This window comes from Monodelphis domestica, chromosome 5 (genome assembly GCF_027887165.1).
Source record: "Monodelphis domestica isolate mMonDom1 chromosome 5, mMonDom1.pri, whole genome shotgun sequence".
NCBI lineage: Eukaryota > Metazoa > Chordata > Mammalia > Didelphimorphia > Didelphidae > Monodelphis > Monodelphis domestica.
In genome coordinates, this window is record NC_077231.1 from 269121279 (window position 1) to 269144655 (window position 23377).

At 38.1% G+C, this 23377-nt stretch overlaps 1 protein-coding gene across 1 annotated transcript in view; it reads left to right on the forward strand.

Annotated features, from left to right (window-relative positions):
• ST8SIA6 (ST8 alpha-N-acetyl-neuraminide alpha-2,8-sialyltransferase 6) overlaps positions 1–15763 on the forward strand; it is a 113290-nt gene extending 97527 nt beyond the window's left edge. The window contains exons 7-8 of the mRNA XM_007504917.3: positions 11019–11111; positions 15287–15763. Coding sequence (XP_007504979.2) covers positions 11019–11111; positions 15287–15758 — 565 coding nt within the window. The 3' untranslated portion in view covers positions 15759–15763. The remainder of the gene's footprint in view (positions 1–11018; positions 11112–15286) is intronic.
• Positions 15764–23377: the final 7614 nt, after the last annotated feature.

Consider the following 23377-nt stretch of genomic DNA (forward strand, 5'->3'; position numbering starts at 1 on the left):
CAATCTTTGAATAAAAAAATGTGTTGAAATGTTGAGTGTTTTCCAGAGGACAACATCAAGACAATGCAGTCTGAAATATGCTCAGAATATATACCATGGCTCGATATCCAGTTCTAAAAAGATCCAGATATTTTTATAACCACATAACATTACCCTTTGCTTTCTGTGACTAGGTCAATCTTGGTAAATGCACATGAGGAATCTGTAATCATAAGACTTGATATTTTCCTGCTAAATCAAAAATGAACCAACAGATATACTCATCATCTTTTTTTAAATTTCTTAAAATTTTATTTAATTGATTAATTTAGAGCATTTTTCCAGGATTACAAAAATCATGTTCTTTCCCTCCCCTTCCCTACACCACCTCCCATATCTGATGCACAATTCTACTGGGTTTTACATGTGTCTTTGGTCAAGATCTATTTCCATATTATTGATATTTGCACTAGGGTGATCATTTAGGGTTTATAACCCCAATCATATTCCCATCAACCCATGTGATCAAGCAGTTGTTTTTCTTCTGTGTTTCTATTCCCAGAGTTCTTCCTCTAGATGTGGATAGTGTTTTTTCTCATAAGTCCCTCAGAATTGTCCTGGATCATTGCATTGCTGCTGGTAGAAAAGTCCATTACATTTGATTGTGCCACAGTGTATCAGTCTCTGTATACAATGTTCTCCTGGTTCTGCTCCTCTCACTCTGCATCACTTCCTGGAGGTTGTTCCAGTTCCCATGGAATCCCTCCACTTTATTATTCCTTTGAGCACAATAGTATTCCATCACCAACAATTTGTTCAGCCATTCCCCAACTGAAGGGCATCCCCTCATTTTCCAATTTTTGGCCACCACAAAGAGCTCAGCTATGAATATTCTTTGTACTTGTCATTTTGATAAGATAAATTACAAAATACTACACTTCCCTGCATATGTTGAAGTGATGGATCATCCATCTGGGGAGACCTTATTTTGACAAAATTTTCCATCTTTTCAGAATAAGAAGAAAGCTTTACTTTTCATACCACTCATGTCATTTAAAACAAACAAACAGAAAAACCTTACCTTCCATCTTAGAATCAATTCTGTGTATTGGTTCCAAGGTGGAAGAACTGGAAGGCAAGATAGTAGGGATTAAGTGACTTGGCCAGGGTCATATAGCTAGGAAGTGTCTGAGGTCAGATTTGAACCCAGGATCTCCTGCCCCCTGTATCATTTTTTAAATGAATGATATTTAGATATTATAAGAATTATTTAAGCTTATCGATTTGACCCAGCTCTTTCAAGCAAATGAAAACTAGATGACTTCCCTTAAGCATGTCCCCTATGATTTTAAATCTTACTTATAAAGCTTGGGCCAAAGATATTGTCAATATACCTGACAGCCCTACAATTACTGAATGAGTTTTTTATGATTAATGTTACAATAACCAGTATATCAAGCAAGTAGTTATAATTTCTAAATGCCTGATTGATGAGAGAGTGGGCAGATATAGTTAAGGGACAAGTAACAAAGGTGCACCATGCCTGCTTGCATCTGCACCCAGACTATCTGAGGGAGAATATCTGAGCAAAAGTAGCAATCAAGGACAGTATTGATACTCTATCAAACTAGTTAAAATTGTGGGTAAAAAGCATTTAGAAACAAAAACCAAGGTAGGTGAACCAGGATGACACAGGTGCCCAGTTGTAGGGATTTGGACCTTCTGGGATCTTTCTTCTCATGTCCTTGTTGTAAGTGTACCTAAAGCAATTAAAAGGGTGTATAGTGCAAAAGATGAGTGTTCCCTGGATGTTTCCGTGGGTCCACAGCCATGTCCTTGATTTTCTCAAGCCCCTGGACATATTACAAGCCAAAAAGGGGAGCTGAGCAGGTTTGATCTACTAGCTACTTATCTGATTCTTCCAGCTGATCACACTTCTCAATCCATAGGAATACCTTATACCACAACATTTGGTGGACATTTACAGAGCATGCAGTGAACATAGGCAGTTACCTATAAGCTGCCAAAGGTTCCTGCTTCTACAGGCATAGAAATGCTGCATACTGGCTACTACTGACTACATATCCTGTTCCTCTGTATTGTTCTTTCTGTCATATGAAATCCAGCTTATTTTCTTTGGTAAAAATTCCTAAATCTGTTTCAGTACCTTTCAGCACCCCTGCTTCACTAGATAGATCCTCATGAGAATACAAGTTCATAGAATGTTGAGTTAGGATTTTAATCTCACCTGTCTATCCCTTAAAAGTGCTCCTTATAACTGTCTAAAAAATGGACATTCAGCCTCTGATTAAAGCCTTCCAATGAGGAGGAATTGAGTAGTTCTAATTAAAAAAATAACTGACATTTACATAAAGCTTTTAAGATTTCTGAAGCTCTGTACATTTTATCACTACTTCCTCCCAAAAAGGCAGCTCATCAGATGATAGATAGATGGGTGATAGATGAATAGACCGATGATAAATATATTATTAGATAGAGAATTTATTAAATGCTTACTATGGACCAATAGGCACTGTTCGATATTCCTGGAAGATAAGAACAAACAAGAAAGACAGTCTGTCCTCAGAGTTTATATTCTAATGGAGGAAGACAAAAACTAAAGGGGAGCTCAAAAGTGGTAGAATTAGGGAAGTAAGAAAAGAAAGGAAGGAAGAGTAAGGAGGTAGGCAAGGAGGAATTCAAGTGAATTATGTGAAGGATGGCTGGGTTCTTCTTAAAATGGTAGATTTGAGGGGAGTCATCATTTAGTAGAGAGAACCTCAGGGTAAAGTTTATTGAAGTTGTCACTTTCATATAACTCTAATTGTTAAAAAGTTTTTCCTTGTGCCAGTCTCTCTGCATTTTTTTACCTTTTGCTCCTGTTTCCTGTTTTCCACAGAAAAAATATGTTTTCTAAGCAATACCTCTTAAATTCTTGAAAACCACTATTACATCCTAAGTCTCTTCAAGCTAACCCTCCCTATTTTTGTCAACCAATGGGCCATAGTATTCTGTCCTATCATTCTATTCATCTTCTTCTTGACACAGTCTAGACCTTTGTTGGTGAACCTATGGCACACATGCCAGAGGTGGAGCACTCAGAGCCCTCTCTTTAGGTACATGTGCCATCACACTAGCATAGAATTTGCCAAAGTTCATTACTAGAAATTCAGAGGAATGCAGGACAGGGATGTTCCCCTCCCCTTCTCCAAGCAGTTTGCAGTTTGCCATCACTGGTCTAGATTATTAATTTTTTTTTCTAAAATATGGTGTCCAGAATAGGACACAGTATTCTAGATGTGATCTGAATAGGCATAATCATAGTGGGTAAGAGATGTCCAGATCCTGCTGCTACAACATCTCTTTGGAATTTATAAAAGTACAAACAACTAACAAGCAGTTACTAGCCACAAGGACAATCTGCAGGCAAATGGTTTTTCAAATGATTAAGTACCATCGAGTGGTCATTGACAGCTCCACATCTTACTGCCATATGTTGTTAACCTGTCAATTCCTTGAAATTCAACTGGTATTTTCTGGTGACAGTTCTTGCATCTCCCTGATCAGTAACCTTATTCTCATTTACATGCTTTTCTAGTGAGGTTGTCCCATGAAAAAACTGACCTTGAACTTGACCTTGTGTTTCATGAACTTTCAGTTGGAGTCGCTATACTATTAGTTTTTTAAAACTATTTTCCTTTTTCTCCCCCAAGAAACCTCTCACTAAGAAAGAGTAATCTGTAAGTATATGTGATGTAAAAATAAAGCACACCAATAAAACTGAAAGGCTAAAAAATCAACTGTTCCAGCATGAACCAAAGCTCTCTACCCTAGGCTTCTAGATAAAGAAATCATAGTTCTGCCCCCATGAACCCAAAATATTTCATCTGAAAGAAAGCTATAATAAAGAAAAATAGTTGCACTTACTGAAGATTTTGACAATTCCCATGGCATCATTGATGAAATTTTCTGCTTAAATTTTCACTTCACTTCACAGTAAATCTTGAAAATAAAGACATGTTAGTATAAAGTTAATGATCATTTTTCAATTTTTAAGAACAAATCAAAGGTAAAGGAATATGTTTCTCTAATCCACTTAGGCTGCCTCAGAAATCAATCTGAGCACACTGCTCTCTTTGAAGTTAGCAATGGCTTTGAGCTTTGGACAGTGCGATAGAGTGATAATGAGAGTTAGAATAAGAGTTGCTGGAATTCTGTTAGTTTTTTTTTTCTTTTGAAAGGTCTCTTAGGATCATTAGTTGAGAGTTTTAGATATATAAAGGTTTAGTTTGTCCCAGGATAAATTTATAGGATCGTCTGGAATATTTTTCTCCCTTTTTATTTCAAACTATAGGTGGTTAGAGGACAAGTAATTTAGTACTGCCACGCAATCTTTTTGGGGCCGGTGATCTTTGACCAGGTCTCAGTTTCCTTGCCTGTAACATAAGCAAGTTAAACTAATGAAAAGGATGCTGATATGGTGATCTCTTTCCTTTAGCTATCCATCAGAATCACCAAATGGCATGCTATTGCTCATCATCCTACTACATACAAAGCATTGTGTAGAGCCAGCACTTCACCTACAAATATTAACATTTGAAAAACGTATCATTACTAAGAATTCTTCATATTTAAGCTTTGAAAAATTGTTCTCTCTGATGCTGAAGAGTAACTAGTGAGCATGTGAATCCTTGTCTTAATTGTCATTTGTTCCTGAGACTCAGCAGATTGTCGATCAAAATGATTTACATGGTTGAATCTGTGTTGGGGCTTTATAAATTGTCATATGTGAAGGGAAGGATGCTTTGTCTTGTATTTTGCTTTACTGAATCAACTATTCTTGTATTCAAAATCAAAGAGACCTAGTGACATTTTGTGTCCTTAATATTTCTTAGTCAATCATATTACTATGAAGATGTTTCCTATAGAAAGCTATCTGCAAAAGACTGCTTCTTTCCTTCTAGTATTTTCATCAAGAACACTTTTAGTTCATTCATAGACCATTCTCACTAATATTTAAGAGAGTGAGTGTTCAATTTATGGTTGTATTGAATATTTAATTGGTCACCAGGGATTTAATTTCTAATTCCCAAAAAGGAATTACTAAAGTAAAATGGAATTTATGGTAGTTTATTTACAATAGAGGGAAGATATTAAGTAAGAGAGAAAAGGGGGGGGGGGGGAGAGAGAGAGAGAGAGAGATAGAGAGAGAGAGAGAGAGAGAGAGAGAGAGAGAGAGAGAGAGAGAGAGAGAGAGAACATTGGCTTCCTCTGAGCCAGATAGGAACTCAAAGGCCCCAGCCAGGGGAAAGGAGTCTCAAGACAATGGGCCTTTCCCAGAGGCTCATGCCTCCAGAAAGGTCAAGGAAGGAAGTCAGCCTTTATACTCACCACATTGTCAGTTCAATCAGCAGATTCTTTTATCAGCCTCAAACTCCAACTGTGTCTCTTCACTCCAAGTGTCTCTTTTCACTCTAAATATCTCTCTTCAAGTGTCTGTCTTTACTCCAAGTGTCTTCTCTCCAAGTGACTCCCTTCAAATGTCCCTTCACTACAAGTCCAAGTGTCTATCCTTCTGTGTGTCTCTGTTTCCACTTTTAAAGACCTTTTTCTCTTGTGTCACTTCCCCTAAATTTTATGTCTACCAATCACAGCTGACATTCCACTCCAGGACTGCCCACTCTTCCACACATGGGTCACAGACCTCCTACTCAGTGTATGAAATGGGTGTTCATACCTTTTTGTGGTTAAAATCCAAAATGGGTAGATCTCCATACTCAACTTTAAGTACTGTGTTTACACTATGAATATTAAAATCTAAACATAGACTGGGGATTATAATTTAATCTTTACAACCAAGGAAGAGCTAAGTACCTTCATTGTTATAATCAGGAGAGAGCCAAATCCAATCTTCACATGAGAAAGAAGATAGCTGTGTCATTAGTTACTATTATCTTTATAATTGTCTTTTTTGTTTAAATTACTTAAAATTGTTCTTTACATTCTTTTAAAATTGATGAGGGGGGGGGGGAATGCAGCTGGGTGACTCAGTGGATTGAGAGCCAGGCCCAGAGATGGGAGATCCTGGGTTTAAATCTGGCCTCAGACACTTCCTATGTGTATGACCCTGGGCAAGTTACTTAACCCCCATTGCCTAGCCCTTACCACTCTAATGCCTTGGAACCAATGCACAGTATTGATTCTAAAATGGAAGGTAAGGTTTTTTTTAAAATAATAATAAAATTGATCTTGGCAGTACAAATTTCTTCTCTGTGCATTTGCTCTGGTCCAGACTATATTCCTGACTTTACCTTCTTAAGTGCCATTGATATGTTCTTACTACATATTTTGGTACTGAGATGATGTGTACCAAGTCAATTAGCCAGCATTTATTAAGTGCCTTTTATATTACAGGCATTATCATTAATAAAGCTAGATTGTCATGAAAATGCTAACAAAACTATTCCATTCCTATCTCTTTGAGGCCTCCTTAGAGATGTATTTACCAATATTATAAAGGGAATCTAGTTTGACTGGGTGTCAAACCAAAAACGCCATAGGCTCATCTTTTCCTCAATGAATTCCCACCATTTTTTTAAAACAATATTTTATTTGGTCATTTCAAAACATTATTCATTGGAGACAAAGATCATTTTCTTTTCCTCCCCCCCATAGCCAACGCACAATTCCACAAGTTTCACATGTGTTCTTGATTCGAACCCATTTCCATGTTGTTGGTATTTGCACTAGAGTGTTCATTTAGAGTCTCTCCTCAGTCATTTCCTCTCAGCCCCTGTAGTCAAGCAGTTGCTTTTCATTGGTGTTTTTACTCCCACAGTTTATCCTCTGCTTGTGGATAGTGTTTTTCAGATTCCTGCAGATTGTTCAGGGACATTGCATTGTCCCTAGTGGAGGAGTCCATCACCTTCGATTGTACCACAGTGTATCAGTCTCTGTGTACAATGTTTTCCTGGTTCTGCTCCTCTCACTCTGCATCACTTCCTGGAGGTTGTTCCAGTCTCCATGGAATTCCTCCACTTTATTATTCCTTTGAGCAAAATAGTATTCCATCACCAACATATACCACAATTTGTTCAGCCATTCCCCAATTGAAGGGCATCCCCTCATTTTCCAATTTTTGGCCACCACAAAGAGTGCAGCAATGAATATTCTTGTACAGGTCTTTTTCCTTATTATCTCTTTGGGCTAAAAACCCAGCAGTGCTATGGCTAGATCAAAGGCCAGGCAGTCTTTTAGCACTCTTTGGGCATAGTTCCAAATTGCCCTCCAGAATGGTTGAATCAGTTCACAACTCCACCAGCAATGAATTAATGTCCCCACTTTGCCGCATCCCCTCCAGCATTCATTACTTTCCATAGCTGTCATGTTAGCCAATCTGCTAGGTGTTAGGTGATACCTCAGAGTTGTTTTGATTTGCACCTACCATATTTTGAAGCAACATCACTCACAACAATTTTCCATATTTTACAAATGAAACTGAGATTGTGTTCTGAATCAGTGTGGTCTCTGTCCACCATCTCTATTTGTCAAAGGGATCAAGTGCTTGCTAACTAAGACTTTTTTTCTGGATTCTTTTGCACTCCTTGTGTTGGTTCGATATTTTGCACCACTTAAACTTCTCTAAGGAATAATGATAGAATCAATGCCTTTTGTTCATGTCACTTTTCTGAATTTACAGTATATTTAAACAGTTTAGGTTAGAGTTACTATAATTGCACACAATGCAATTCCCCTCTCTAGCCTTCTAATTTAATATTGGTTTTGACATTCATTCTAACCAATGATGATCTGACTATATATAGTTGGTGCTGTATGACTTGACTATTTTTTAATGGTCTAGTAACTTGCTCATTTCTTCTTAAAGACAATATTCATGTTGTACATAAGCAAAGCTTCTGAGTGGCCTACAAGTCTTAGTTCTCTTGATCTCTGCTGTATTTAGCAGTGCATTTTTTTTGTCATTCTCCTCTGTGCCCACCTTTGTCTTGAAGTCACTAAGTATCAGAGTATATATATTTCATTTATTTGGATAATCTTGCATTGTCTTCAGTAGACTTCCTTTCTTTCATCCTCTACAAGAGCTTTCAGAGCTTAAACTACTATCCTCAGAATATTTGTGATATTTGCTTTTGCACAAAGCACATAGAAGGCAAGATAACCAAATAAACCATTAAATACTATTTTTGTTGTCTTTGGGTTTGAGGTGTAATTAATTCCAGGAATTCATCAGTTCTTTACCTCCTAAGAGAATGTTTGAGCCTTACTTTCATTTTGCTGAAATGGATTTATATCTCCTGGTTTCATTTATTGCAAGAATGCCAAAATGAGTATCATCCAGTTCCTCCAAGTAGTGTATCACTGCACAAACTTACACATTAAGGCCGCCAATAGTTAAATTAATACTTGTAGATAGTCCAAGAACTTGATGACTCTTAGCAGCCTCTGCTACCTTTTCTATTTTTAACTTTTCTTTCATTTGAGTTCTTTTTTTCTTTTTTTAAATATTTATTTAATTAATTTAGAATTTTTTTCCATTTTTACATGATTCATGTTCTTTCCCTCCCCTCCTCCCAACCCCCTCCCATAGCCAACACACAATTCCACTGGGTTTTATAGGTATCATTGATCAAGACTTATTTCCATATTATTGTTTGAAATAGAGTGATTGGTTAGAATTTACATCCCCAAACATAAACCTAACAAACCATGCGACCAAGCAAATGTTTTTCTTCTGTTTCTACTCCCACGGTTCTTTCTCTGGATATGGATATCTGCTACCTTTTCGATGACTTTATCACTGCTGTAGCAAAAGCAGAAGGGGTCTACACAACTGGATGTTTTGTGTTTTTATCAGTTTCTCATGTAATTTTGGCCAACAGTTATCAAATTGCTAAACCTCCTGGAAATAAACCTCTCTGTATTCATCTAGTCTGATGTTTGAACATATGCTTTCTTTTGCTTGTTCTATACTAAAAGCTTCCTTAGCTTCATAGAACCAACCAGAGTTTATACTCTGAATGAACATTTTTTGGGGAATCCAGGATCACTTCTATGTCATAATGAATTATTAGAGTAGTGATTTTCTGGAAAATCCTGGCATGATACCCTGTTGGAAATGTGTCTTGCCTTCACACTTCCACCAGAATTTGAACCAGCAATGAACAGATTTTCCTCGAGGCATGTGTTAGCCAGACCCATTACTGTCCCTGCTATCCATTACTAAAACCTCCCTTTCCCCAAGGTGTTCCATTTTATTGCCATGGCATTTTGACAGTTGCCAGAAGTACTGTTATCAGGCAGACCTGCCAAGCGCTGGCCAGCTGCTGAAATCACAGAGCGTGATGAGTCACAGATGTGGTTAGTTAATGCTGTCATTAACCCACCCCTCCTTCACCAATTCCTGTGCACAACAAAGTCTTTAAAGGCCAGAAAGTCTTAAGGGTTTGTGTTTTGGATCTTTTTTTTTTTAATCATCCATACCAGTCATGTTATAATTGAGTTCAGTGGACATTTGTTAAGTATCTATTATGTCCCTGGCATTATGCTAAGAAGCAGAAATTAAATAGTCTGAGCCTTCAAAGAGTTCACATTATTCTGTAGAAAGACAACCTACATACTCAGATCTATAAAGAAAGTTGGAAAGTGGAGAGCATTAAAAACTAGGGGAATCAGAGGAGAGACTCTAAACGAACACTCTAATGCAAATATTAACAACATGGCAATGGGTTCGAAGCAAGAACACATGTGATACCCAGTGGAGTCACGCGTCGGCTACGGGGGGTGGGGGGGAGGAAAAGAAAATTATTTTTGTCTTTAATGAATAATGCATGGAAATGATCAAATAAAATACTATAAAATTAAAAAAAAAAAGATTGAGGTAACACACTATTAGTGGGTAAACATGGAGGGAACTTCCTTCTCTTCCTTTGTTCCTTTCTTCCTTCCTTCCTTCCTTCCTTCCTTCCTTCCTTCCTTCCTTCCTTCCTTCCTTTCTCTTCTTCCTTCCTTCCTTCCTTCTTTCCTTCCTTCTTTCCTTCCTTCTTTCCTTCTTTCCTTCCTTCCTTCCTTCCTTCCTTCCTTCCTTCCTTCCTTCCTTCCTTCCTTCCTTCCTTCCTTCTCCCCTTTTGCTGAATCTATGACCTCATCAAGGTAGACTTTCTCCTCACTAGTAGAAACTCAGGTTTTCTTTTCCTATGATTACTCTCATATCTTCTCATAAATCATCCACAGATCAGGGATCCTTAACTTGATGGCTGTGACTTTTCTTTAATAAAAAATTTTTAAACTATTAAAAAAAAACTAGGGGAATCAGAAAAGGCTTTCTATAAGAGATGATGCCAAAGCCAAACCCTGAAGATAAGTATTATTATGGTTTCTATTAGTACAGATGAGGAAAGTAAGACTCAGAAATATTGAGTGATTTGCTTAGGATTACACAGCTAGGCTCTGACCCAAGAGTTCTTGACTTCAAGTCTAATACACCCTTTTGAAGGTATCACATTTTACCTTGAGAAAATTCAAGGTAACATTGGAGCCCATCTGTTGTGTAAATCTTGTCCTAGGTTTCTGATAAGACCTTCGTAGAGGATCTCCCCAAAGCACTTCGGGTTCATTTAGTACCTTAAGGGTACAAACAGAACATTCAGACTTTCTCTCTGATTGCAGTATTTGGAATCCTTCAAAGGATAGTCAACATATGATTGTCATCCCCATTCTTTAATCTATTTCCATTCTTCTCCCTTTGCTCTTATCTCTCCCAATTTTACTTGTTCCTACCATTTCACACTTATCTTTTTGATATAAATAAAATTATTTTAATCCAAAGCATTTATAAGTTACTCTGGGACCAAAGGCCAACTTCTTTAAAGAGTTTCTAATTGAAGTAAAGTACAGTTTGTTGGGCCACCATGAGGGAGAGGTAATCTTTTGTGAGAAAGTAAAGTTTTCATGGGTTTCCTATTTTGTAAAGTTGTAATGTTTTTCAATATTTTAAAATTATTTTCCATCATCAATTTCAGGTGTAATCTCCCTCCAGTCACAGGAAACTTTGTCAAAGACGTTGGCAATAAAACCAGTCTGGTCACTGTTAATCCTAGCATCATTCAGCAGAAGTAAGTACCATTAGTGTTACATATTTTTTCATTTTTATAAGCATTTCTTTTCTCTCCCTCTTACCACTACCCCTTAATTGAACAATCATTTTTTAAAAAGAAAAACAAACCCCTCATAACAGTTCTATAGTTTTTCATGAACAATTTTTGATGTCCTGTTACATCAGTCTTTGGCCAGAGTTTACTTGGGACTGAGTGTTGTGATAAAAGAAAATTGTTTGGAAGACAGAGGACCTGAGTTCAAAACCTACCTCTCCCACATACAATTGTGTGATCTTTGGAAAGTCACTGAATCTTTATGGTCTTCAGTTTCTTCATCATAAATAAAATGATGGAGTTGGACTAAGGGAACTCTGAGGTCTTTTCTAACTCCCAAATATCTGATTCTATGATTAAATGTTGCTTATACAAGTGAAAAGAGCAGCTAGGTGGCCTGAGTTCAAATATGATATCACATTTACTAGCTATGTGACCTTTGGCAAGTCACTTAACCCTGTTTGCCTCAGTTTCTTCATCTGTAAAATGAACTAGAGAAGGCAATGAAAACCTTTCCAGTATCTCTGCCAAGAAAACCGAAACTAGAATCATGAAGAGTCAGATGTGACTAAACCCCCAAAAATGAATTTATTCTTTTTGATAATGATGTTATTGTGCAATTGTCATAAGTTTCACATAAACTTTTAGCACAACTTTTCATCTGGTACATATTTTATCTACAGGCAGAATAGTACAGTGCTAGGTTTAGAATTAGAGTCAAATCCTGCCTCTGATCCTTATGAATGTTATAATCCTGGGCAGTCATTTAACCTTACTTTTCTCAGTTCTTGTCAATCCTGCGGCAAATCTACTAAGATATAGATGGGAGTTTCCCAGACTGACAAAAATGACAAATCCTTTTAATGTTCTTCTATTTACAGATTTCTTCATTTAAAAGCCTCATTTAGTTTCTGGAACACAATATTTAAGAAATATATCTTTAAAGCTAAATAATGTTTGTTCATTTAAAAAAAAAACCTTACCTTCTTCCTTAGAATCAACACTGTTTATTGGTTCCAAGGCAGAAGAGCAGCAAGGACTAGGCAATGGGGGTCAAGTGACTTGCCCAGGGTCACACAGCAGGGAAAGTATTTTAGGCCAGATCTGAACCTAGGACCTCCCATTTGAAAGCCTGGCTCTCAATCCACTGAGCCACCCAGCTGCCCCCTTATTCATTTAAAGCTCTTTTTCTCCCTTCCTTCCCTTCTGCCTTTTTCATTTATTTTTTCCAGGAGCTCCTTAATTCTTCACTTGGAAAAATAAGATAATCTGTTTAAATTAAAACACACACACAACTTTATCTAAACCATCATTTTCAATCACCACCATGGGTCTAAAACAGGGTGAAGTGAAGTGCTCATTCATCAGAAGTTACACGAACATATTTCTTGGGCTAATTCTCCCAGTGCCTTCATAAGTCCACTCTTTACTTATCAATTCGTTATCTTTAAAGATGGCATCTTCTCTGATTTTAGACCATCCGGGGACTTTGTTGGACACTGGTGCTGTCACAGCTAAGCATAGTAACACCCTTACAGTCAGAGAATGAGCCTTGGGAGAAGCAAATGGAAAAAATCCCAGCTTCCTCTTTGGTTTGTTTATCCCTCAAAACAGTTTCCACACTTTCTCTACAGAATCTGACTACTAGAAAATGTGGCTGATTGATTGGCTAAAATTCAAAGTAGAGAGTAAGCTTTATAGAATAAACTTTTACCCCTCCTATTGTTCTCTTAATACTTGATACTCAATTGAATCTGGAATTGGATAATTAATTGTGCTGTTAGTGGCTCCATATTGTGTGTGTGTGTGTGTGTGTGTGTGTGTGTGTGTGTGTGTGTGTGTGTGTGTGTATAATTCTTGACTTCCCATAAATTGGCCACAGGACACCCACCCAATGTCATGGGGACTTTCCTCACCTTTTCTTGACATTACAAGGGTGCCAGTGGAGCCCACAGCATATCCATTTGTTAATTTGCAATCTCATTAGTTGACCAGTCCATATTTATAGCCACTAAGCTTCTTAGATGACAGCCCATACATTACTTCTCACTTCTCTTTCACAATTTCTAGTTTGAAATATATTATAATCCTATAGTGCCGATTGTGCACATCACCATTGCCCCTTGGGAGATCCTTCTCATCATCTGATCTTGTTTATTAATTAAATTTGAACAAGAACATAAATGAGGGCCAGCCCAGTGGTTCAGTGGATAGAGAGCTAGATTTGGAGACAAGAAGTCCTGGGTTCAGATCTGGCTTCAGACATTTCCTAGTCATGTGACCCTGGGCAAGTCACTTAGCCCCCATCACCTGGCCTTTACTGCACTTCTACCTTAGAACTAACACTTAGAATCAATTGGAAAATAGAAGGTCAGGATTTTTTAAATACCCTAAAAAAAAACAAGTGATGTTATGCTATTTGTTCTGAGAGCTTGAGTTCCCCAAACAGGCAAGAATCAGCATAGGAAGTCTGTCAATAACAAGATGTGTTCAAGTTTATAGAGGAAATAGGACAAAAGTATTTGTGATTTTATTTCTTAAGTATGGGGTGTGTTAAAGTGATGCTTTAGTCTATGTGTGGAGCACCTAAAACTTGGGGGGGGGGAGTGAGATAAAAGAGATCAAGGTGGCTCAGTGGCTAGAAAGCTGGACCTGAAGTCAGAAAGATCTGAGTTCAAATCCAGTCTCAGACACTTAGTAGCTGTTTGACTCTGGGCAAGTCACTTAACCCTGTTTGTCTCAGTTCTCTCATCTGTAAAATGAACTGGGAAGGAAAATGGCAAACTGTTTTAGTATCTTTGCCAAAATGGAATCATAAAGAATCAGACATGGGGGACAACTGGGTGGCTCAGTGGATTGAGAGCCAGACCCAGAGATGGGAGGTCCTGGGTTCAAATGTAGCCTCAAACACTTCCTAGCTGTGTGACCCTGGGCAAGTCACTTGACCCCCATTGCCCAGCCCTTACCACTCTTCTGCCTTAGAACCAATACAGAGTATTGATTCTAAGGTGGAAGGTAAGGGTTGTTTTTTTAAAGAGTCAGACATTACTGAAAAATGACTAAACAACAAGAACAAAGGATTTATTCAATTATATATTGAGGAAAAATTCATGAAGGTGGTGGAATGTGAGAAATGATTTCAATATGGTCATCTCATAAGAAGCAGCTTGATAGCCCAGTGGTTAGGGAGCTTGCCTCAAAGACAAGACAATCTGAGTGCAGGTCTCATTCATTACCTGTGCCCTAGATTGACTGTGTGACTCTGGGGCAAGTCACCTAATCTCTCCATGTTATACTTATTTGTTTTAACCACTTACTTTCCATCTTAGAATCAATATTATGGATTGGTTCCAAGGCAGAAGAGTGGTAAGGGTTAGGCAATGGGGATTAAGTGACTTGCCCAGGGTCACACAGCTAGGAAATATCTGCACCTAGATTTGAACCCAGGATCTCCCTTGTATAGGTCTAACTCTATATCCACTGAGCCACCTACATGCTCCTGACTTGAAGCATTTTAGACAATTTTCCAGGTCCCTAAGGTGCACAAAAGGGAGTGCTTTCTCTGTGCGAAGTGCTTCACAAATATTGTCAACCCTGTGAGGAAGGTGGTATTATTATCCCCATTTTACAGCTGAGAAAACTGAAATAATCAGAAGTTAAAGTGACTTACCCAGGGTCACACAACTGAGAAATGCTTGAGACAGGATTTGAGCTCACATCTTCCTGATTCTAGATCCAGCCCTCGACCCCCTCCTGACACCCAGGTGCTGACCTAGCTTTGTGCCAGAGAAATAACAGGTCCAGCCCCAGTCCTTAAGCTGTCATCCATATATCAGCTAGGAAACAGTAAGAGAGTTGGGAGGGAGGAAGAGGGAGCAAATGCTTTTCCTGGAGACATCTTAGAAATCAGGTGAGGAAAAAGAACGAAAAGCGGATGAATCCCATCACGGAGAGATGAAAGCCTTTGCTTTGTCAGGGAATAGGCAATTGACTCTAGTTAATTTCCTTGAAACCTACTATATACCTCATTTGTTATTCATCAATATAAATGTTTAGTGTCTGAGTCTATGAAAATAAGTCTCTTGTTACTAAAAAGATCCGTTTTATTGGTCACAGTTTGTTCTATTTTGTTTGGTCAGGTATGGTGCGTTAAATATAAATAAATCGACATTTCTAGACAACATGGCGGCCTATGGAGAGGCATTCCTTATCCTGCCAGCATTTTCTTTTAGGAGAAATACTAATACCTCTTTTGACGTGTACCAAGCACTCCATGGTTTTAAGGCAAAGCAGAAGGCTATATTCTTTCATCCCAAGTACCTGAAAAGCCTTGACCAGTTCTGGAGAACCAAAGGTGTAAAGGCATTTCGATTGTCCTCTGGCTTAATGATCATAAGTGCTGCCATCGAACTGTGTGAGAATGTGAAGCTGTATGGATTTTGGCCTTTCTCTAAGACCACAAATGGCAAGCCCATCCGCCATCACTACTATGACAATGTATTACCGAAACCGGGCTTCCATGCAATGCCCATAGAATATAGAGAAATTCTCCAGCTTCATGGGAAAGGCATTGTCAAGTTACAGTTTAGTCAATGTGAATCACCCTCTTGAATCAGGTAGGTCAGAGTGGATCTCTGAATTCATCACTGTGGGTATACCCTCCGTGCCTGCTCTTCTTAAGAGGCATCTTGTGTCATGAAACAACACCTAAGAAGGTTAAAAGAACAAAATGGAATGATTGAGGGGACAGCAAGGTAGCTGAGTGGATTGAGAGCCAGACCTAGAGACTGGAGGTTCTGGGTTCAAATGTGGCCTCAAATACTTGCTAGTTGTATGACTTTGGGCAAGTCATTTAACCCTACCATTGCCTAGCCCTGACCACTCTTCTGCCTTGGAAGCAATACCCAGTATTGATTCTAAGATGGAAGGTAAGGATTTAAAAAAGGTGTGATTGAACAAAAAGTGTATTTTAAATGCTAAAAGCAAATGAAAGTTTATCAATACTTTAAAGACTTTATTTTATTGGTGTGAATACTCTTTCCTATTAATGCAAAGGGCAGTCTCTCTACATCCTAGTAAAGTTTTTGGTCCCCAAAATCTCATCAGCTGGTGACCAATTCTTTCTTTTTTTATTTTCAATCCTATCTTCTATCTTAGTATCAATTCTTTTTTAAAAATCCTTACCATCCATCTTAAAATCAATACTATGTATTGGTTCCAAGGCAGAAGAACAGTAAGGGTTAGGCAATGAGGGTTAAGTGACTTGCCCAGAGTCACACAGCTGGGAAGTGTCTGAGGCCAGATTTGAACCTAGGACCTCCCATCTCTGGGTCTGGCTCTCAAACCGTGGAGCCACTGAGTTGCCCCTTGGACTAGACTTTTTAAAAAGGGAAACAACTTGATTTTGTGTAAAATCATCAATTAATCCACAAGCATATAATGCCAGACATTATGCTAGGTGCTGAAGATTCAGAGAAAAGAAAAGAAATAGACCCTGTAGTGAATTAACTTACATTCTCTTTGGGAAGACAGCATATACATGTGTAAGTTTATTGAGTACAGAGGCTGGACCTGTGGCTTCATTGGCCTAGGAACTCATGGATGAGACAGAACATAATCCAGGTCTTCTCAAGCTCCTGGGTCAGCTCTCTCTTCATTATACTACCCTGCTTCTCATGCAAGTACAGAAATGGGTCCATATACGAAATAAATATAGACAGAATAAATTATAGAGAGAAAGAAGGTGATTAAATGGAGGGGGCACTAGCATCTGGAAGCAGTGGGAAATCCTTCAAGTAGAGAGAAGGTAGGGCTTGAATGAGGTAAGGGGATCTACGTGTTGTAGGGGAGGAGGAAGAGCACCAGTCCCATTTATACACACTCTATAAACAAATAGGAATTTGAAGGGACTGATAATCACTGAAAAATTCCCCCACAAAACCCTGAATATGGAAGTTATCTCTTCTTAGTATGGTTTTCTGAGGGTGTCATTGGCCCTTTAACTGAAAATTACTCTCCAGGAGAATCTGGAGGCAGACGATGAGACGAAATCTGACAATTACTAATGTAGCCCAGGAGCCAAGCTGGGGAGGAAGAGATTGGCCTTTGTAAAAGAGAGCAGATCAAAGTGTTTTGATAAGTGGATTCTCTAATTTTTTTCATGTTATGAACCCGTGATTTATTCCACCCATGTGACATTTTCCAGGAAAGCATTTGGAACAGATATAATTGCACCAGGACCAGAGTCCAATGTTTATCATTTCTTTGGGCATCTTCCATCATTTGGGCCAAGTACTACCAGTACCCTAGAGGGTCAGAGGATTAAGTATGTGCAAGTATATCATGCCAACAAAAAATGAGCATGAAAATAATTTTCTCTAGTAGAGCAATTTTGTGGCATACTAATTCTCTCAAATTTTAATAAGCCAAAGGGATTGGGTAATAAAAAATTGAGTTTTCATTTTCTGATCAAAATTAATTCTCACACATACTCACGGGTGCTCACTCTTTTCATCACAACTGGAATAAAATGTTCTTGCTGTTAAATAATGGTTAGGTGAACAGAGAGACTGAACTAAGGCTTGAAAAACTTCCTGGGATTTGAGTTATCAATGCAAAAGCATTGACTTCAGGCCCCCCACACACACTTTGCAGCTATTCTGACTACCTCTGGTGTCAGTGTCAGCAAGGGAAGTCTCTCTATTAAATGACAGAGCTGTGTTGCTCCTGGGGCCATTAGGTAAAGCTGGTTATTAGACCGCCTTTGCTTTCCCTGGGAAACAGAAACAAGTAGAGCCTCAGGGACAGCTTAATTAGCTTTGCCTGACAACACAACTTACCCTTGGCTACCTGTTTAAGTAATATGACCAATTCATGCCAGACCAGTTCTGATATACTGCCCATAGTGAAACAGACAATTAACCTAGTGCTCCACTAGAGTTACCCATTCTCTAGGGCAGTGGTCTCCAGTGAAAGGCATGGATTAACCCCAAGGAGCATGTGATCAGTTAATTAGAGGATAGAAAGATGAGTCTCATCCTACCCTTCTTATAATAGTTAATCATAGGATCAGAGATTTAAAACTGGAAGGGACTTTAATAGGCAATGAATGTAAACCACTCATTTTGCTGAGGAGTAAATAAATAGTAAGAGAAACTAGATCACACAATTATTAAATACCTGAGGTGGAACTTGAACCTCAACTCTCAAGTCCAATACTCTTATTTGTTACATCACAGTGTCTTCTATCATGAAGCTTACATCATCCCTCCCCAACTGTGCCCCACCTCTTCTATGGAAGCTTCCACACTCCACCCCTGACCTCCTGAGCCAGAAATTGGCCCTTTAGAGCAGTTATAACTGAACTACTATGAGTTGTCCCCAATTAATAGCAGTGAAGGTGCCAATGGGAAAATTCCCAGGTCTTCCCCACCTATATGTATGTGTGTAGATACTTTTCTTCAAATTGAATGAAATCTCTTCCAGATCAAAGTCTGTCTTGTCTTGGTCTTCATACCTTCATACCCAAGTGTTTGGCACATAGTAGGCAGTCTTGATTATTTAATTAATACCACAAGTTGGGCTTGATTAATTAATTAATACCATAAGTTAGACTAAGAGAGGGACTTAGCAGAATCAAAAGAGTGGCATGAAAGATTCCAAGGGGAAGGATTCCCTGTTAGCTGGAAGCATCAGAAGAGGCTTCATGGAGTAGAGGACATCTCACCTGACCCTTAAAATAAGAAAAGGAGCTTCATGGGTACAGATGTGGGTTAATGCTAAGGTAGAATGGTCAGGACTTAGGTGGTGATTACACATGAAGGGTTAGAGAGGAGTTTTGTTGTTCAATCATTCCAGTCATATCCAGTTCTTTGTGGCCCCATTTAGGGATTTTGGGGGGCAGAGGGAAGTAGTTTGTTGTTACCTTCTCCAACTTGTTTGACAGATGAGGAAACTAAGGCAGACAGAATTAAGCCTAGGATCACATAGATATTAAGTGTCTGAAGCTAGATTTGAACTCAAGAATATGAGTCTTCCTGACTTCAGATCTGATACTCTATCCTCCATATCACCTCACTGACCTTCTTAGAGAGGAATAAATGAGCCAAAGATGACTATGAAACTTCAAGGTTAGATGACTGGAAGACTAGTAGTGGAAGAATAGTGGGTAAATAAATCATCCAGGCTTATTTTTGGTCACATCATTGACAAATGATGGAAGGTCCCATACAAGACAGACTTTGGAAAGCAGATGAAGATTTCCATTTAGGACACAAATATGAACAAATATTTTAGATCACTCAGATGAAGATAGTCAAATGGGTAGTTGGAAATGAAATTAAGATGAAGGTCTGGCCCAAGATCTGTCTTAGATCACCAGCTCAGGCTATCACCCTAGTGCTGTTGACAATTACATCCTGAACATCAGCAGAGGGGACATGCCTCCAAGCATATCATCTGTTTATTTGAATATTCTCCTTCTAGAGTGGGCATGGATTCCATAGCCTTTCTGTGAAGCGAGGGAAATTCTCTTCTCAAAATAACAATGTAAGGGCAGGCTACAGTAGACTGGTGAAAGAATGTGCCAGAATGCTATCAGTGGAGGACTTAAAAGAACTGGGCTACCTGTTCCTCCTACATCTCCCTTATCAAACTGAACCTCTTGGGGGTGCTGACTCTCTATACCTGCCTATTCTTCCCCACAACCTCCACAGGGGTACAGGCTCAATTCAGTAACACATGGTATATGTATATGTCTGGTCCCAGCCCTTGACACAGTGCCTGACACATGATGAGTGTTTGTTGACTCCTCACCTATATATATGCAAATGAATTTGCCCTAAATTGCAGGATTCCTAACTATAAATCTACTCCCTTGTATAATGTTTTACATATAGTAGAAGCATAGTAAATGCTATTCACAACTGGACCCATGGCCAAAAAAAGTTGCTGAGGATCCATTTCTTTTTTGAGTTCTGGTAATAATTATATTTTGAGTAGTAGTATATCTACTCAACCTATTTCTTTTGCTTCTTTTATATAAACCTTGAAAACTATAAAAATAGGGTACTTTGGTCATTTTAATACACATGATCTCTTAGGATGATGCTAATCCATCCACATATCCTCACCATCTCTTTTGTAGCTCAGTATATTTTTGGTCCTTTTCACTAGTAAATTGTAGTACAGTAGAAGAATAGGGGAAGTTAAAGGTTTTGGGGGAGGAACCCCAAGCTTTGAATTGATGCTGGGCAATTTCAAAAATTAATCTTCCTTTATCATAAACTAAATAAGAATCTCAGGAAATACAAATAAATAATCCAACAAGCTACATAGTAAATCTACATAAATTTAAACTACATTTTGATTAAAATGATACAACTATAAACAAAATTAGAACTATTTCATAGCATGCCATCGATGTATATAAAAGTTTTGTTTTTGTTATGTTTAAAATAGTTTTAATTAATTTGTATGTTCTTTTTCTGCTACATTATGCATTACTTTGTGTAAAGCTTTACACATTTTTTCATATTTTTCAAATGGTTTTTTTCAGCAAATACCATTTTATTACAAGAAAATTCTCTGATTTATTCCTCTATTTTCCAATCATTAGACATACAGATTGTGCACAGATATTTATATTTATTTTGCTATTTAAAATAAAGGAGTTTGGAGGGCAGCAAGGTAGCTTAGTGGATTGAGAGTCAGGTCCAAAGACAGGAGGTCCTGGATTCAGATTTAGCCTCAAGATGCTTCCTAGCTGTGTGACTCTGGGAAAGTCACTTAACCCCCTTTGCTTACCTAAAAAGCTCTAATATGACATATTCTCATTATATGTCACAAAGAGTAATAGTAAGATGTCACAGAGGGTCAGCTAGGTGGCTCAGTGGAAAGAGAGTCATGCCTGGAGTTGGGATGACCTGGGTTCAAATTTAACCTTAGACACTTGCTAGTTATGCAACCCTGGGCAAGTCTCTTAACCCCAGTTGTTTATCCCTTATCAGTCATACCGAATATTGATTCTATGACAGAAGACGAGGATTAAAAAAAAAAGATGGCATAAAAATTACCTTTTTTTTTTTGAGGTTGAGGGGACATGACAGAGGATAGACTCTAAATGAACACTCTAATGCAAATACTATCAACAAAGCAATGGGTTCAAATGAAGAAAACATCTAATGCCCAGTGGACTTACGCGTCGGCTATGGGGGGTAGGGGGGAGGAAAAGAAAATGATCTATGTCTTTAACGAATAATGCTTGGAAATGATCAAATAAAATATATTTTAAAAAAAAGGAAAGAGAAACAAAAAAAAAATTACCTTTTTTAAGTAGCCAAAATATAGAAATGTGTGGGAGGAATACCAGAGCAAAATTTGTTTGTTTGTTTGTTTGTTTAGTTCGAGAGTATGTGTAACTTTTTTTTTTTTCCCATTTCAGGTGGTGATTTCCAAGGGAAGATTTTCTACCTGTTTCAACAATAGTGTGTTGATTTGATGGGTTTTTATTTTTTGTTAACACTAAGCTGAGCTACACCAAATTATAATTTGCATTTGATTAGCTACACAAATGAGTTTGGACATTCTACAAAGTAGTCCTTTCCCTGAGGAGTTAACTGTGTTACCATGTGCAAAACATTATTATCATCAAATGTTTTGGGAGACCATGCGATGTCATGTAGAGCACTCTGCTAGAGCTTGGGAACTCCAGGATATTGTGTGCCCTTGGGCAGTTTATTATCTCTGCTGAGTAATAAGGACTTGAACTTTTCATGCAATGTTTTGTTCAAATGAAACCATCTCTTCTTCACAGTAAAGGTTCGATTCCTTGAGGAAAAGATGGAGAGTTACCTCCGAGATCAAACCAACTTAGAAGCCACAGAGGGCAAAGACCCGTGTTTGAATTAGGACATTAGCCTTTTGGTTAACTGTTAGCCTCATGTTCTACTTGCTAATCACACCTATTTATTATGTAATTTGTAAATCTATCCCCAAAACAATAGGCGAACAAACCTATCTCCCCAAACTCCATCTTTTTTCGTTGTCATAATGCTATCAGCAAAGAAAATGCAATAGTTGAGGAAAAAAAAAAAGACTGGGGTCGGCATGATGAAAATATCCATATATCACCATTACATTCCAGCCTCAGCCAGTCTATTATATCTTACTAAAAGTTCCTTTTTCTGAAGCTCTGATGTACTCATTTTGATTAGGCGCAATCTCAGGTTGGTCGTATTCGTGAGGTTCATAGCCTGTGTGGTTCTCTTTTGATTATTTTCATTTTAATGTATTTTTGACACATAAATGGCTTTTCGTTTATAGCACAAAAGAGAAGCCTCCATTAGCCCTGTGAGGTGATCCAATAAAGTTCACTTAAGTAATGAGCTTTACAAAAAAAAAATGGAAAATGACTTCATATTGCATCCAACCCCATTTTATTTAATTGCCTCTTTGAGGTGCCTGAGACTGTTCCTTTACAGGAGCCCAGCCTTGTTTTGTTTTGCTTTTGGCTGATTTTGTTGGTGCTTTTCAAAATCAGCTGCTACTATCAGTATTGGCTTGGCCACTTTGCTGATGGAACGCTGAATAGATCTAGGTATTTAGACCATCTTTTCCCAAGATGCTATATTATAAGTCAAGTATTTTCAAAAAGATATTTTCTGGACAACTAGAATATCAATTTGCTTTCACTGGGATACTAAAATTTGTGATAATTACAGAGTGTAAAAGCAAGAAAACTTTCTGAAGTAAATCATTCTCTAAGGAATATAGAGAATGTCATAAGTGAGTTTATTTTTAAATGACAGCACATCAGAATATTTAGAGCTGGCTACAGTTTTCCCATTTGGTTGCTGTGAAAATTTAACTGAAGAAAATTCTCTTTTGAGTTTCAGGAAAGAAGTGAATGAATTTGCATTGGCTCTCTCCATCACTTTCAGAATTTTCTCTGTTATAGAGTGATAGATGGATATTGGCTTGGGGATTTACCTGCCCCAAGTCAACATAAACCTAAATTGAGGAGGAGTTGGGTGGAAGAATATTAGGAGAAACAGAGAGTCTTTTCCATATTAACGTAGGTGAAGTTTGTTCTTAACTTAGCATCTGTAGCTCCTAGCCAAAGAACTTGTTTATAAACTCTCCATCTTTGACTCAGCTCAAAAGCTTCACTCAAAAAGGTCAGTTCCATTTTCTCCATGCCAAGCCAAGCCACCTGCTATTGTGACTTCTTG